The 13076-nt window shown below is 36.6% G+C and overlaps 1 protein-coding gene across 1 annotated transcript in view; it reads left to right on the top strand.

The window, feature by feature from the left end:
* The window catches only part of LOC121431135 (aspartyl/asparaginyl beta-hydroxylase-like), a 46699-nt gene extending 33870 nt beyond the window's left edge, over positions 1-12829 (top strand). The window contains exons 8-14 of the mRNA XM_041628644.1: positions 4041-4177; positions 5788-5979; positions 6903-7040; positions 7557-7689; positions 9762-9853; positions 10854-10984; positions 11629-12829. Of these exons, the coding sequence (XP_041484578.1) occupies positions 4041-4177; positions 5788-5979; positions 6903-7040; positions 7557-7689; positions 9762-9853; positions 10854-10984; positions 11629-11779 (974 nt within the window). The 3' untranslated portion in view covers positions 11780-12829. The remainder of the gene's footprint in view (positions 1-4040; positions 4178-5787; positions 5980-6902; positions 7041-7556; positions 7690-9761; positions 9854-10853; positions 10985-11628) is intronic.
* The last annotated feature ends 247 nt before the right edge of the window (positions 12830-13076 follow it).

Here is a 13076-nt window from a genome sequence, read left to right as displayed (position 1 = left end):
CTATTCAGAGAGAGAAGACCTTTGTGGCTCCGAAAATGGATGAATTTGATTTTACAATATCTTTTCATTGGTGAGAGTAAATCTGTTTATGCTTGGAAAGGTGAATGTAAAGATAATCTTTCGGGGCAAATTCCAATTCCCTCCCCCCCAAAAAAAAAATGAAAGAAAGAAAAGAAGTTACATATTACCCATCTCAATTCAGCTGGTTTTGCATTGTGCTGTTGAAGTCTGCTGGTGAAGATTGTCAGTAAAGTGGGTCAAATGTAATAGTGGATACATTGTAGGTAAAACACCATAATTGTTTCTTGTTGGTTTCGCTTAGAGAGTTATGTATATTTGCTCTGCATACATGTATATTTACTCTCTTGTCTAGAGCGCACAACAGTTTTGTACACCTGTGTCAGCACGTTGGTAAACATTACTTTTCTCTCTATTAGATATATTTATTTACTTTTCTATTTACTTTCGCACAGAATCCATTGTCAGTAATGATTTTATGCTTCATCTATCACCAATTTTAATAGAGCTGAAAATCTGTGTTTGTGTATTCAATTCATAAGTAAACATTAAGTTATTACAGTAAATTTCATTGATTTCTCTTCTTCAATGTTAGTTTTGGGTTTGAAAAAAGAAAGAAGTTGTGCATATAATGCATCAATGTATTTACTTTGGTCTAAAGTAAACCCCAATATGTGAAGCACATATTGGCAGCTGTGTATGAAAAAGAAACGTGCTCTTTATATCACTCTAAAATATGAAATTAAAACACGATTCATAGATATCAAGTTTGTTATTCCTATTTGTCTTGCCTGCATAGCAGAGCGCGACTGACGGTGGTGGTGTCAACATTGAAATCATAACGCAGGTGAAGTTTATGAAATCTCATTATAACTTGGAAAATATTTGGACCGATTTCATGAAACTTGGAAATGAAAATAATCAAGAATCACTTATTATCTTATCATCTTTTAGGTCACATGAACAAGGTCAAAAGTCATTTAGGGTCAATGGACTTTGACCATGTTGGAATATAAACTATGTAATTCTAACAGTGATTAAGCTTTTGAAATGTTATAACTTGGAAAGGTAGGGGAACGGGATCGCGAGTTTTGGAAATAAAAGTAACCAAGTATCACAGATCATCTTGCAAAAATTTCAGGTCACATAATTAAGGTCAAGATCATTTTAAGGGCCATTTTTAGGGGTGATTTTTGAAATGTCATGACTTTTATTGTTTATGGATCTAGTTCATATAAGGTCAACCAAGTATCACTAATCATTTACACGAGTTTCAGGTCACATCAAGCTCAAAGGTCATTTAGAGTCAATAAAATTAGTATTTTATTGTCATGTAAATGTTGTTTATTTGTAAAAAATTATTCATTTTAGTTATTTCCAATTTTCTGCATTATGCTTGTTTGATTTTTAGTCTTTTTATTTGAATGAACGTATTGTTGGGTTGGGCTTCCAGTCGACCAGTCCTTAGATGATCTTATGTCTACTGGTACTTTTTTGCTGACATGAAATCAATTCAAATCAAATTTTTATATACTGTTTTAAATCAAATCAAGGTCCTATTAGAGATGCCTTTGTACCAGACTACATTATAATATTACAATTATGATACTTCTTTACTCCTGATGAAACATCTTTTTTCTTCTTGTCATTTTTGTGTAACTGGGTAGAAAATCTCTCCACCTTAATCGACAAATTCAACCATGTGATTCCTTTACTCACTCATGTTTGTATTGTGAAGTAGAGCAGAAATCATATGCATACTATTTGCAGTGTAAATTTACTTTGTCTGCTGATAGTCCATGTTTTGTATGTATAGTTGGGCATCATTCAACCTACATTGCAAAATTCAGTGGTGTTGGACAAAAGAAGGTATCCCACTTGAAAAGATTTTTTAAAGTGAAAATTACTCTTTATGTGTGTGAGGTAGAATAGGGCCTATTTGTATTTTTAAAAAAGTTCTTGGTTTGATTCAATTTGACTATATTGTCTTAGCACAATGAGGGTGTCTTTGTGTTTTTATTTTAATTACATTTCATTTACTTTTTTACTACATGATATGCATATATGGGGGTGCTGCTCAGATAATTATGATGTCACAAATAAAATAATAAAAATTCTAGTAACTTTTTTGACTTTGATTGGATTTTCCTCAAACCTTCACAAATATTTTGTTTTATTTTTCTGTTATTTTTAATAAACTTATTGTTAGGGTGAACTTCCCCTTTTAAAATTGGATTCTTGATGTATCCAATAGTAAAAAGAGTGACAAGGAGGAAATCAATAAGTACTCTAATTATGTTCCTTGGTGTTGGCAACAATAATGATGGTTACGTTGGAGATGCTAAATTCAATGCCTAGAATACTTGGTTTTTAAAGCCTGTTTAAATAGAGTTAATACTATCTTGTTTTAATTGGCGAATTCTCTTCGGAACATTCAACAATCATAATAGGTTGATTTGTAGAATAAGCATTTTTAATCACAATTGGAAGTGTAGTTAACTTTAATGAAGATAATATTTTTACAGGAGGAGAGGGGAGAGCATAGCGTTTGTTAGCTTTTTATTTTGCATTGTTTGATGCATGGAATACACAGTTTATTGGAAGAGATTAGCTTGTACCTCCTTCGATCAATGAATCATTTTCCTGTGGCTAATTGTTAATCAAGGAACAGCATACTAAGGAGTTAATCAGGACCTTGATAAACAAATCATTTAATGAGAACCAGGTGACTATTAGGTTTGTCAGACATTTCAAATCTGTCTCCTTTCATTAAAGATTTGGGAGAGTATATTGACCACAAGTTTGTTCCGTGGTGTTTGCATCGATGATTTCATTCTCCGAAGGAGGGAAATGGTTTTATTCATAAGACAATGAAGATTTAGGTTCATGTATAGTTTGTATCTCAAACTAATCACTTCTAATGAAGGATTCTTTACACAATAGTGTAAATAGACGATAGACTTATCCACTGAACAAAAATTTGTCCCCCCCCCCCTTTTGGAAAATCCTGGATCCCCCGAGGCAGATCCAGGATTTCCGAAAGGGGGGACAAATTTTTCGGAGGAAAATTTGACAAGCCCCCCCCCCAAAAAAAGTCTTCAATTTCAAAAGATGGGCACACTTCTGTTTTAATGGCATTTTTACATTTGAAATTTGAGAGGGGGGCACATGCCTTCTGTGCCCCCCCCCCTGGATCCATGCCTGGAGGCACTGACTGTGTAACAGGTTGCACTGGATCACACGGTGACCAGTGGCAAGAGACATTCCCACAGCAGTATGTGATGTAATAGACAGGAAATTAAATCAAAGATTTAGAGGTGGGCGGGACGGGACATGATTCTAGAAGAAATAATGGCAGGTGGTTTCATCACAGATCTTTACAAATATGACCCTTAGTGAATACACAGGAAGAAGAGACAGAATTAAACAAAAACTTGTTTGATGATGTGTTAGATGATGTATATGGGGGGGTTCATAAAGATTTATGTGTGACTTAGGGGTGTTGTAAGAAAATATTTATGATCAATTGCAAATATCCTGTTGCAATTTTACAACTGATAGATCAACATTAGCTGTAGCATATCAGATTAAACTTCTTGTTTCAAGGAGCAGATTAACAATCACTACTTTGCAATTAACTGCAAGACATGTAATTGATTTAGGGACCCAAAATAGACTTGCAATTAATCGCAAGTTTCTTGCAACACCCCATTAGACTCATGCTCAAATGCCAACATGTTCATATGTATCTAACTGTACATGTAAACTCATCGATGCGTCCCAGAGTATGAGCCGACCAATGTGGTGATGCCTTATAATCAATCTACAACTTTCATTCAGACTTTTTTGTGAAACCCCTTCTGTCCATGTAAATAACCCCCTCGGAGAGGACCGTAAGGCATCAGTCCATTGTAGTTGCCATTTAGTTTTAAAAAAATAAAACTTACCTATTATTCAATTACATGGCAGATTTTTAACAAATTTTCCTCTATTCCTGCCAAATTTTACTCCATATTTTTCAGGAAAGTCATCAAGATCCATCCAAGTGTACCTGGAACTTGTGAAAGAATTCCCAGATGATTATGAAGCCAAGAAAAGCCTCGCTGTCCAGTATCTCATCGCTGGGAAAAATAAGAGAGCCAAGCATTACTTTGAGGAGGTGGGTAGATTCTATATATGAGACAGTCATGTGGGTAGACCTGGGCCCCTTCTTACAAAGAGTTATGATTGATCTGATCAATTGTGACTCTATCAGTGTCATAATTTGTTTTACAGGAAATTTGCAAAATGTCCTTTGTAAACAAAAGGGAACATACTGAATTGTCAAGAAAACAATGAATTTATGAATATACATCACAATTCAGGGTGCTACATAACTTTTTAGAAGCACTTGCCCACTCAGGCAAGTAAATCTTTGAATAGTTTGAATACACTTGCCCAAAAATCTATTTCACTTGCCCGAAAAAATCCTTGGAAAAAAAGTTTTACAACTTCAAAAGAAAGTTTTGCAGTTTTATAAACCATTTCTACAGTGTGATTTTGCTTGCTTAATTTGGGCAAGTAGTTTTGGTCTTTACTTCAAAACATTTGCCTGGCTCTAACTTTTACTTGCCCTGGGCAATCGGGCAAGTGCTTATGTAGCACCCTGCATCACATCTAGAAAAGACTTTGAACAAACATGCATTTTAGATGTTGATGTTACTGGTTTTCCATAGTTGCAACTGATCCAATCAATCGTAACTCTTTGTAAGACGGGGGCTGTTGATGAAGAAAAAATGGGTATGTATATGGGAATTTACTGAGGAAGGGATGATGGGCATTCTCAGCTAATCAAAATCAAGAATTATTGACAGATGTCGGATATTAATTGAATGGGGTTATTAACAACTTTCCATGATAGCTCTACTTCTTGGTAGCTTTTCATCAAAGTTCTGTCAATGATGATTTTCAGCACCCAATTTTGTTCCCAGCCAATCAGAAACAAGGATTTGTAGTATACAAATAATGCAGGTAAACGGGTGCATGCAGTGCCAAATAATGAACGATGTGCTAGAAGAGCCAATGGCTATACAGTATCAAGGTTTCGGAGGACCGAGTGCAGAATATCCATTTGCCGAGTCTAGCACAGAGTTCATTATTTAGGTCCTCTATGCACAAGAATGCATGTATTGTTTGTTTTATATAACCCCTCCCCTCCTCACCCATTGCCCCGAATGCTATATTAGATCTAAATTCTAGATAATTCCAGAACTCGCACTATCCTGCACTTTGACATCGGAGTGCACGATAGTGCATTTGGTTTGACGTCAGAGTGCAGGATAGTGCATTTTGGATGCAATAGTGCAATTTGCTGAATATCATGTGATCGGATTTGGACCAACCAGATTACAGAACATTCTAAGGAGTTGTATAATAGCTTATAACTATAATCAATAACTATCTGTGTCATGACATGCTCCCCTGTTTATTATCCCTTGATTAGTTGGGTGCGTCATGATCTAGTGGTTCTGACTCTCGCCTTTGAAACAGAGGGTCGTGTGTTCGAATCGTAGCCATGGCGTATTTTCCTTCAGCAAGAAATTTATCCGCACTGTGCTGCACTCGACCCAGGTGAGGTGAATGGGTACCCGGCAGGAGTAATTCCTTGCATGCACTGAGTGCTGGTGATGGTAGCTCGAGCTAAAGCACGGGTAATAATAGCAGCGCTTTGTATCCTCTGGCAAAAAGCGCTTTATAAATCCAGCTATCATTATTATTATTGATTTTCAGATGGTAGAGAGAAATCCAACAGATGGCTTTGCATTGGTCCACCTGGGGTTCATCTTGAAATCGGAAGAGAATTACCTTGAAGCAATCCCACTCTTGAGGGCAGGCATCGATACCGGTGATCGGGAAACCAACGAGGGAAAATTCTTCTTCCACTTGGGGGAATCCTTCTTAAGGACTGGTCAGATTGAAGAGGTAAGTGATCATGTACATTGCCAGTAAATATTCACTTGTTCTGTACCCGATTTGTCCACTTACCTATTAGGGGTGATTCCATGCTAGAAAAATCAGCCATTACCCCAACACTTATCAACCTACTGTTCAAACAATCAAAGAACTTCAATTTATTTTGTGGTAATAATGAAGTACTACTGGGTAGTCATATAAAAAAATGACAACCTATAAAAATGCCGTCCATGTGTGAACTAGAGGTGAAAATGTTGCGTGTCGTACGGGACATTTCGGAGTCCTGTACAACACACAACATTTTTACCCATAATCAAACATTTTATTCGTAATCAGTTTTTCATGTGACTACCCACTATAACTTTATCACTGACAAAAAATATATTTTTATTGCTCAAGCAATCAGCTAAGAGACTAGAAATTGTGGTCAAAATGTCCCGTTCGACACGTATGGAATGGCCCATTAGTCTCATCTCACATGTGGTCTAATACTAGTTCATATTCAACCAGTTCAGCTACTAGTTCTTTTGATTCAATTGCCATAGTAATTTCTTTTCACATCACCCATAGCTATCCTTTAATAATTGGCGTGATGTTCCTTTAATTTTTTTGCCGTCCTGTTTTTTTTCATTTGAATCATCCTACTTGCCAGGAATCGCCTATTGCCAGAAGAAGATTGCTATAGCATGGGACAAGAATTCCATTAAACATGAAAAATGTAACAACATTTGTCACAATCGGCGATCCTTTTGTCAACAACCGGAAGGAGAAATATATAGATTATGAATATGGTCTTATTTTGGGAATTGGCAATATATTACTACTTTAGTTTAACATACACATGTACTTGTAAACCATTATGTGAGTTCATGAAAAAACAGGCTTTATTGCAGATTGTAATGCAATGAGCATGTGTGTATATCCTTCCTCAGTCCTACAAGATATATGATGAGGCAGTTAGCAGGGGTCATTTCAGGTCAAGGTATCAAAGGTCACTTTACAACGTCGACTCGCTGAGGGGAAGACAATTCTGGACTCCAAGAGAGGCAGGGTTTGCTGAAGCAGCGAAGGTAAATATCCTCTCTAAATAATTGTTCTGGGGCCCGTTTTGTTAAGAGTTGTAACTTTACCATTATGGCAACTACCATGGTGACCTTGAGTTTGATTGGCTGTTGTGTCCTGTTGCCATGGTATTTGCCATAATGTCAAAAGTTATAATAGTTGTTCAATTCCTTATGAAAGAGGCCCTTGGGCTTCGTTTCATCAAATGTGTCAAATACCCAACTGAACACGGATTTATTCTGCCTGACTCTAATGAGAGATACCACAAATATTATTTCAAAACTTAATGGGTTGGTCTATTAAGAAAATAATTCAATTCAATAAAAATATCAACCCTTTCTTATTTTGAGCATTTATTATGTGTATATAAAAACACAAGTAGGATCTGAAGTTCAATATTTTCTGACACAATATACCACTGAGTTATCCTTGAAATTCTTTTCCCACGTATGTAGTTGCATCTGAAATAAAATGCATGAATATTGATATAATTTTATCCCCATTGTTCCACGTTTTATTTGCAGATATTAGAAAGTAATTGGGAGACAATTCGAGATGAGGCCGTAGCCTTGCTTAGCACGGATGGATTCTTTAGGAATGAAGAAGAAAAACTCAGGGAAACGGGTGACTGGAAGCAATTTACATTATTTGCGAAAGGTAAATCCCTTGTGCTATGGTAGTGTTCGTTGGGGAGGGGATTACCAATGACTAATGGGGTGTTGCAAGAAAATTGCGATCAATCGCGAGTCTATTTATAATCCCTAAATAAATCACATGTCTTGTAGTTAATTGCTAATCTACTCCTTGAAACAAGAAGTCTGATTTGCTACAGCTAACGTTGATCTATCAGTTGTACAATTGCAACAGAATATTTGCAATTGAACGCAAATGTTTTCTTGCAACACTCCCTAAGCCTTCTCTGTGACTATCATAATGAGCACAAAAAGCACCTAAATTCACTTTTTGGCTTGTCAAGGCTTTGGCAGAGATGCCAACCCTCCTGATTTCATCGGGAGGCTCCCGAAAATTCATCCCAACTCCCGCCCTTACGATTACCATCCTTATCCTCCCGAAATTATGATTTTTTTTAATTGATCAAATTGGATTGGAAGGACATGTATCGTCTGCTAACTTTAGCATGTAGTAACTCCATTACGTTCGCTGCTACTAAATTCTGTGTGTTAAAGGTAGACAAATAAGGAGCAGCGAAAAGCTGGTGCATGTGATATGCCCAACGGGAATCCACTGTGCACCAGGCCGGTAGGCCCGGCTAGCTTCGCGAGGCGTGTGCGCTCGCGGCCACTGGATTTGTCGAGTCGTGCGGTGGAATATCGGTGTGTGATTTTGGCGTATTGATGGGTTGATATTGACACGAAATGGCGGAAAATCAACAAAAGAAGACCAAGAAATGGTCTCAGAAGTATAAGACTGAATACAGTCTCCAGTACCTGTGTATTCGGAAGTCGGAAAGAGGAATTTACCATGCATTTTGCGCAACTTGCAGCGTGGACATTTCAGTTGAGTACGGAGGTCGTGATGATATTCGGAAGCACCGTTCGGGAGCCGGAGCAAACGGCATAGGCCAGTACCCTGTTGACTTTATTTCACCAAGCAAGGGACCAGCGCTGAGCTTTTCTTTACTGGATTTATAGTGGAACATAACCTACCTATAGCCAATAGTGATAATTCCTCCTTATTAATTATTATTGTTGAACAGGTACTTCTTTTGTCCTTTCATTTTTTTTACATGTAAGAATGCATATTTGATATTTTTTATGTTAAAAAAGTGGGAACAATTTTTATTTGAAAACATGTGAAATGCCCCAAAATAAGGGTCAGATTGCACCAGAGAGCATCTAGAAACCCAGAGCTTCCAGGGCCCTAAGGCGGGCCCTGGACCCCGGCCGCAAGGGTCGAGCGCTCAGCGCTCGAGATGTGCGCTATGCGCACATAATTTGGTGGCAGTTGCAAATCCTCCCTAATTCTGATTTCCAAAAGTTGGCATCTCTGCTTTGGGTATCAAAATCACCAGTTACACTGACAGATTCTGAAAATCTCAACATCTGAAGTCAAGTCAACGTTCATGCCCATGAAGCGAATCTACACTTAACCACATTGTGTTACATTTGCTTGGTGTATAATTCAAATTACTCTCGAGGCATTCTTGTTTAGCAACCCATTTTATGCGAACTGCATCTACTTTTGATTATGATGAATGAACCTTGCTTGATATCTGTGAATTGCAATTTTGTCTTATCACACTTTGCCTCATACCTCTTTGATCTCGTCCCATATTATATCAGTTATAAGTACCATCTTTTTTTTTCTACTCCTGGTTATGTGTGCCTCCATGAAGATTGAGAAATCTTTCAAACATTTTAGCGTGTGAGGACTGTGGTCTACATCCTTTCTTGTGTTATTTACAATTTTTTTTACAAAAGGGCAATTCCATGAAATGATCAAACTTTTGTACGTCCGACCCCTATTTTTCTCAAATTTTACTTCACTTCATAAACTGACCAAGTCATGGTGCTTTGGGAATATTACAGCCTGTCAAAACAAGCTGAAATCAGAGACGGAAAATTTCATGAAGGTCCCTTATATAGGGGGTCGGATGTAAATATTTTATGGAATTGCCCAAAAGGTAATATTAGTTTTGAAGGAAGAAGACACAGAAATAGTCATTCTTTCTATTGTCAATTGTTTGAAATATTTCTGTTTGTCAATAGGAAGTAAAGATCAAGGGAACTGCCGACAAGCCCCTCGCACCTGTGAGATATTTGATTCAATCCCTCAATCAAAAAATTGTAGAAGAGGCCAGGTAAGGTTTAACTTGTATTAGATAGAGAAGAGAGAATGTGCATCGATGTAAACATCACAGTGAACAAATTTTTTTATCCAAATGCAAGGAATTTAAATTCATTAATTACCTCAAAATTTATTAAATGAATCAGTCACCCTATTTTGGAGTAATGACCCTTCTGTGAGGTGCAAAAGAAGTATTGATGATTTATCATAATTTAATTAAGATATAATATTATTGACAAATGACATATGGTACTGTAAAACTTGAGTCTTGAGTAAGTGCGTCAGGTAGACTGTATAACATCTCCATTTGATAAAATCATTGAAATTTAAGCATTGTTTGAATGAAACGGAATTTTGTTATTCTTTGGTTATTTTTTATTTAAGGAATCATATTAAAGAACAGATAAAAGTGTTTAACCTTTGAGAAAAGAGATTTTATTTTTGATATTCATATCCTATCTGATATCATTACTTGGGTACATATATTTTTGGAAGCACCATGGTCTAGTGGTTCTGACTCTCGCCTTGTAATCAGAGGATCGTGTGTTCGAATCCCACCATGGCCTAGTGCCCTTTGGCAAGGCGTCAATCCACACTTTGCCACACTCACCCAGGTGCTGATTGGGTACCGGTAGGAAACAACCTAACAGGCTGCTGGAAATGCTATGAATCCAGTGACCGGGTAATAATAATTATGAAGCGCTTTGAACATTCATAGATTGATAAAGCGCTATATAAATGCCAATAATTATTATTATTATTAGAGTGTTGGATGATGAGAAGGAAGGAACCAAGTAAGCACACATTAAATCTCAAAAACACAAGCTAAATTGTTCGATTAATTATGTGGTTTTGGAATTATCATTATTTCATTTATCTTAGGTGCAGATTTCAGTAATGCATTGTGGTACAAATATCTTACCCCATTTCATCCTACTAAGTAGACTAATTAACGTCTCATTTTGAACTGCTTTTTTAACTAATTTTTTGTGTGTGCTTTTTATTTTTCTTAGGTGAAGTTTTCAGTAATGCATCCTGGTACCCATGTCTGGCCCCATTGTGGTCCCACAAACTGTAGATTAAGGTCTCACCTTGGACTGATAATACCACAACCTGTCAGGTTACGAGTGGGCAACTCTACAAGGTAAGTCATAGATATAGCTTCATCTTGCCTAGAAACAAGCTTCAACTTTCAAAATTCACGTTATGGGGTTTCTTAATTTTGATTCAATTATAATGTCAATAATAATTAACATTATTTGTATAGCACTTATCACAAAGCATATCTCTAAGTGCGTAGGAAAAAATAGAAAGAGAGAAGGAATTTCAGCAAAAAATTAAAGTAATTGTCTAGTTCACAGTAGACTGTAGACAGTTGAGGGGCTTCACATGCAAAGGGAAAGGCAATTTTTAACAAAATTACTAGGTTTTAACATGGATTAGAATTTCTCTGTTGAATCTGCTTCTTTGATACTTTGTGGTAAATTGTTCCAGAGAGGAGGAGATGCGGAATGAAAAGATCGCGAACCATAAGACTGGGTATTGGTGGCAGGAACTATTAAGAGTGATTTGTTTCTTGAGCCCAAGTTGCGGGAGGGTGAATATTCTGATATCAACTCTTAAAGATAATTCAATTAAAAATTAATTTCAATCAACAAAAAAAAAATTGAGTAAGCTGTCAATAATTTGGAATTATATTTTGATGTTTGTTTATCATTTTTACCCTAATGTGATAGAAATTCATTCAATCGATATTGATTAAGTATCACATCTGTTAACTCTCTACAGAACGTGGGAGGAAGGAAAACTCTTTATATTTGACGATTCCTTTGAACACGAGGTGTGGCAAGAAGCGGATAGCCTGAGATTGATCCTCATAGCAGACCTGTGGCATCCGGACCTCACAGAGTCTGAGAAGAGAAAACTTACACCAATATGAACTTGTGGAACTGAAGCGATGTGAGTGTGTGTGCATTGAAGACATCAAAGTCAGTATATGGGCACATAGATAATTCAGGAAGAGAAACAAACACCTTGCATGCCATCGTCTCTTCAGACCCATTTTTTAAGGGAAATCTGCCCAGTTACTGTTGTAATTTCTTTCAAGGGTAATACAATAGTAATACTTGGGAGTTATGCTGCTAATGGTCAAAGCCACAGGGTTTTGAAATGAGTGTTATATCCTATGTCTTTTGAGCCATTAATTACAATCAATTAATTCATTCCAGTCACTTTGTTCGATTTGTTAAGCGTACCCATTTCTTCTAAACCTTGTTACATAATACTTTCTATTTATGGTAACAGTCAGAAACCAGCGCTGACAAATATATTGAAACTAAGGCTAGTTTTCTCCCTTTCCCGTAGACTTAATACATAATACTTGATAAGTAGATACTTTTAATACTTACGGTAATACTTAACACCACATGGATTTCCATAGAGTTACGATTGATTGGATCAATCATAACTCTTTGTAGGACGGGGCCCAGATGTTCTGAGTTGGTTGACTGCGAAAAAAATGTTCAAAATCTTGACTTCCAGGAGAGTTTTTACAAAGAGTTATGTCTTGATTTCAGGTGATGTGGCAAACTATCACTCCCTTGGCAAGCTGGATGTATGGAAAGATCCAGCTTGCCTCGCAAGTGATAGTTTGCACATTATCAGTGATTATTTTCTTATCATCCACACGAAAACAAGTTGTAGGACATTCAAATTCTTATGTACCTGGTGGGTGTTTCATAAAGCTGTTCGTAAGTTAAGAGCGACTTTAAGAACGACTGCAAAACCCTCGCCAATGAAGGTTTATGTTAATATTATTTACCCCAAGAAAGTATCACCAGTCGTTCTTAAAGTCCCTCTTAACCTACGAACAGCTTTATGAAACGGTCCCCAGAATACATATCGTATTAAATGGATGGTCTGGGCTGAAAATATTAATATCTAAATAAATAGAATAAAATTCAGAGGTGGGCTGATGACATCACATCTCCACTTTTCTTTTCTTATGTTATTACATGAAATCATAAATGTTTCATTTTTTCATACATGTGTAAATGATGTGTCCCTGTTGCGATGAAATAAGTTACGGCAATAAATAACTAATGCACTTTACTAGAGATAAATGAAAGTAGTTGCAGTAAACACTGTATTCACAAGAAAGTCTGTAAAACCAGGCTTAATTGTCATTATTTCATTGAGGATCTAGATCTGGTACAGTTACATAAACTAAACTTTGT

This window comes from Lytechinus variegatus, chromosome 1 (assembly GCF_018143015.1).
Source record: "Lytechinus variegatus isolate NC3 chromosome 1, Lvar_3.0, whole genome shotgun sequence".
NCBI lineage: Eukaryota > Metazoa > Echinodermata > Echinoidea > Temnopleuroida > Toxopneustidae > Lytechinus > Lytechinus variegatus.
Note: the sequence above shows the minus strand (reverse complement) of the source record. Positions and strands in the feature narration are given on the sequence as shown.